Source organism: Galeopterus variegatus, unplaced genomic scaffold (genome assembly GCF_000696425.1).
Source record: "Galeopterus variegatus unplaced genomic scaffold, G_variegatus-3.0.2 Scaffold4360, whole genome shotgun sequence".
In the NCBI taxonomy this organism is placed as follows: Eukaryota; Metazoa; Chordata; class Mammalia; order Dermoptera; family Cynocephalidae; genus Galeopterus; species Galeopterus variegatus.
The window spans coordinates 22,592-24,801 of record NW_007730471.1 but is presented as its reverse complement, the minus strand read 5'-3'; the positions used below and the strand labels follow the sequence as shown (position 1 = coordinate 24,801).

At 39.1% G+C, this 2,210-nt stretch overlaps 1 protein-coding gene across 1 annotated transcript in view; it reads right to left on the bottom strand.

The window, feature by feature from the left end:
* Positions 1-1,799: 1,799 nt before the first annotated feature.
* Positions 1,800-2,210, bottom strand: part of LOC103602928 (leucine-rich repeat-containing protein 1-like) — a 17,197-nt gene continuing 16,786 nt past the window's right edge. Inside the window, exon 4 of the mRNA XM_008587378.1 lies at positions 1,800-2,079. Within this exon, the coding sequence (XP_008585600.1) occupies positions 1,800-2,079 (280 nt within the window). The remainder of the gene's footprint in view (positions 2,080-2,210) is intronic.

Genomic DNA, 2,210 nt, shown 5'->3' with positions numbered 1-2,210 from the left:
AAACCTACAGCATTGACATCGTGTGGAAGCTTCTGACAAATACAGAACCTCAGGCCCCTCAGATTCCAGACCTACTGGATCGCAATCTGCCTTTCAAACAAGATTCCCAGGTAATTTGAATGCACATTGAAGTTTAAGAGTATAAAGACCTAGAGGATGCAAAGGAGCCTTATGAAGAACAGAGAAAGAATATCTGAGGTAAAAGTAATAAGTGAGAAAGCGCTGACACAGGAAAAAGCCTGTCTTATTGGAGATGCAGGAGAAGGGCCAGTGTGGCTGAAGCCTGGTGAACAATAAAATTGATAGGATTATTGAATGGTAGATGTTATTACAGGTTGGGCATCCTTAATCTGAAAACCAGAAATCTGAAATGCTCCAAAATCCAAAAGTTTTTGAGTGCCAACATGATACTGAAAGGAAATGCTCACTGGAGCATTTTGAATTTCAGATGTTCAGGTCAAGGATTCTCAACTGTTTTAATGTAAATATTTCAAAATCTGAGATATCTGAAAACCCAAGCATTTTGATAAGAAATACACAACCTGTACTACCTCTATCATCAGACATGTAAAAACTTTATTTTACATTTTATAATAAATTTAACTTTGTAACATTATTATTTTTGGTTATATTCTAGCAATTTCCCTAATAAGTAGCAGAAAATAGCCCTACAGCAAAGAAGCCTATAAATTTGTGTTCTGGGTGGGAACTGAAAATACTACCCCACTCTGAGGCCATTATTGGGGTGGAGAGAGAGTCCAGAGCTAGAGTGGGTGGCAGTGGCTTTCTGGTGTCCTGGGGCCCACGGTGAGGACAGCATAATGTACCTGCAGGGTCTGGGCTGCATAGTAGAAGTCCTGAGGTATGGTCCCAGACTTTCAGATACTCTACTCCTCAATTAGTTACATCCTTAATCCAGGTGATTTAAAAAAAAAATTTGTGTAAGATGTACCTTCCAAATTTCTTCACCTTTTCTCCTATGAATTAGAGTCCCACATCTCTCATTATGCTGGTCACCTCTTGTCAATCCCATTATAGGTGATGTCCAGAACTAACAGAGTCAGAAGTTACAGGGAAACACCTGAGCTATAAAATACCCATTGATTTCGAGTGGACACTTCAGTCTGTACAACTAATGTTTCAGTGGCTTTCTGGATAGTTCCATTATGATATTGGCTAATATATTGATTATGGTCAGTCAAAACACTGATTTTTTTCCCACTCCCCTATGTCTCTCTATTAAATTCTATGGGGTCTTTCAACAGCACCATCCTATCTAGCTCTTTTAAATATCATTTCTGTCATCCATCGTAAGCCTTTCTTCTGGCTTTGTGGCATCAGAGAATTTAATAAGAATGAACAGCTTTCAACATGAAGGTTCACTATTCTGCCTTCTCAGGGTTCATAGATGCTCTAATTCTCAGGCGCTCACCCTGCTTTTCTGTAATAAGACTTTTTTTTGTCCGAGCAACTGAAAGCTGCTGACAGCCAACAGATATTTATAAATCAGTTTCTTTGGAACATAGTGGTATAAAAGCTTATAAAAGTATTTGAACAGTTCAGCTTTCTCCACATTTACAAGGGTACACCAAAACATTCATGGAAAGATTAGTATTATCTTTTAATTCAGTTTTTCTGTGAATTTTTTGAAGTACCCTTGTATAATTCAACTACTGGGAAGATTGCAAGGCACATGACTAAATACCAACGGTAATGTAAGAACTAAGACTGGCTCTAGTTGAGGGTGCGTGTACAGAGATAGGTGGCAGCATGCCACTGGGCTGCTGGGAAGGACACAGTTAGAGCTCTGGGCTGCTTCTTCCTGAGGCAAAGTCTGGCCAGAGGCACAGATGGTGAAGGACAGAGGTGTGAACTCGTTCTGACGTGTGACAGGAGCTCAAGACATGCATACTTCCATGTTGGTTGTGGGCTAAGACTGGACTCCAGAAAAAACTGAGTTTACACATTGGAGTTATCAAGAGGCTGGCATCTGGCTGACGATCACCATCTATGACAAAGCTAGTTCTCAGGATGACCATAGTCAGGATTCTACTTCCTACTGAAAGCAACTTCTCTTGTCTATTTTTAGGTTATTGAAACTCCTTAATTTGTCCTCAAAGAGTTAGGGTAGTTAATTTTTAAAAAAAATTTGAACATAAGTGGCAAAATATCAATTATGACCTTAGTAGGAATAAATGAAGTTTAATTCA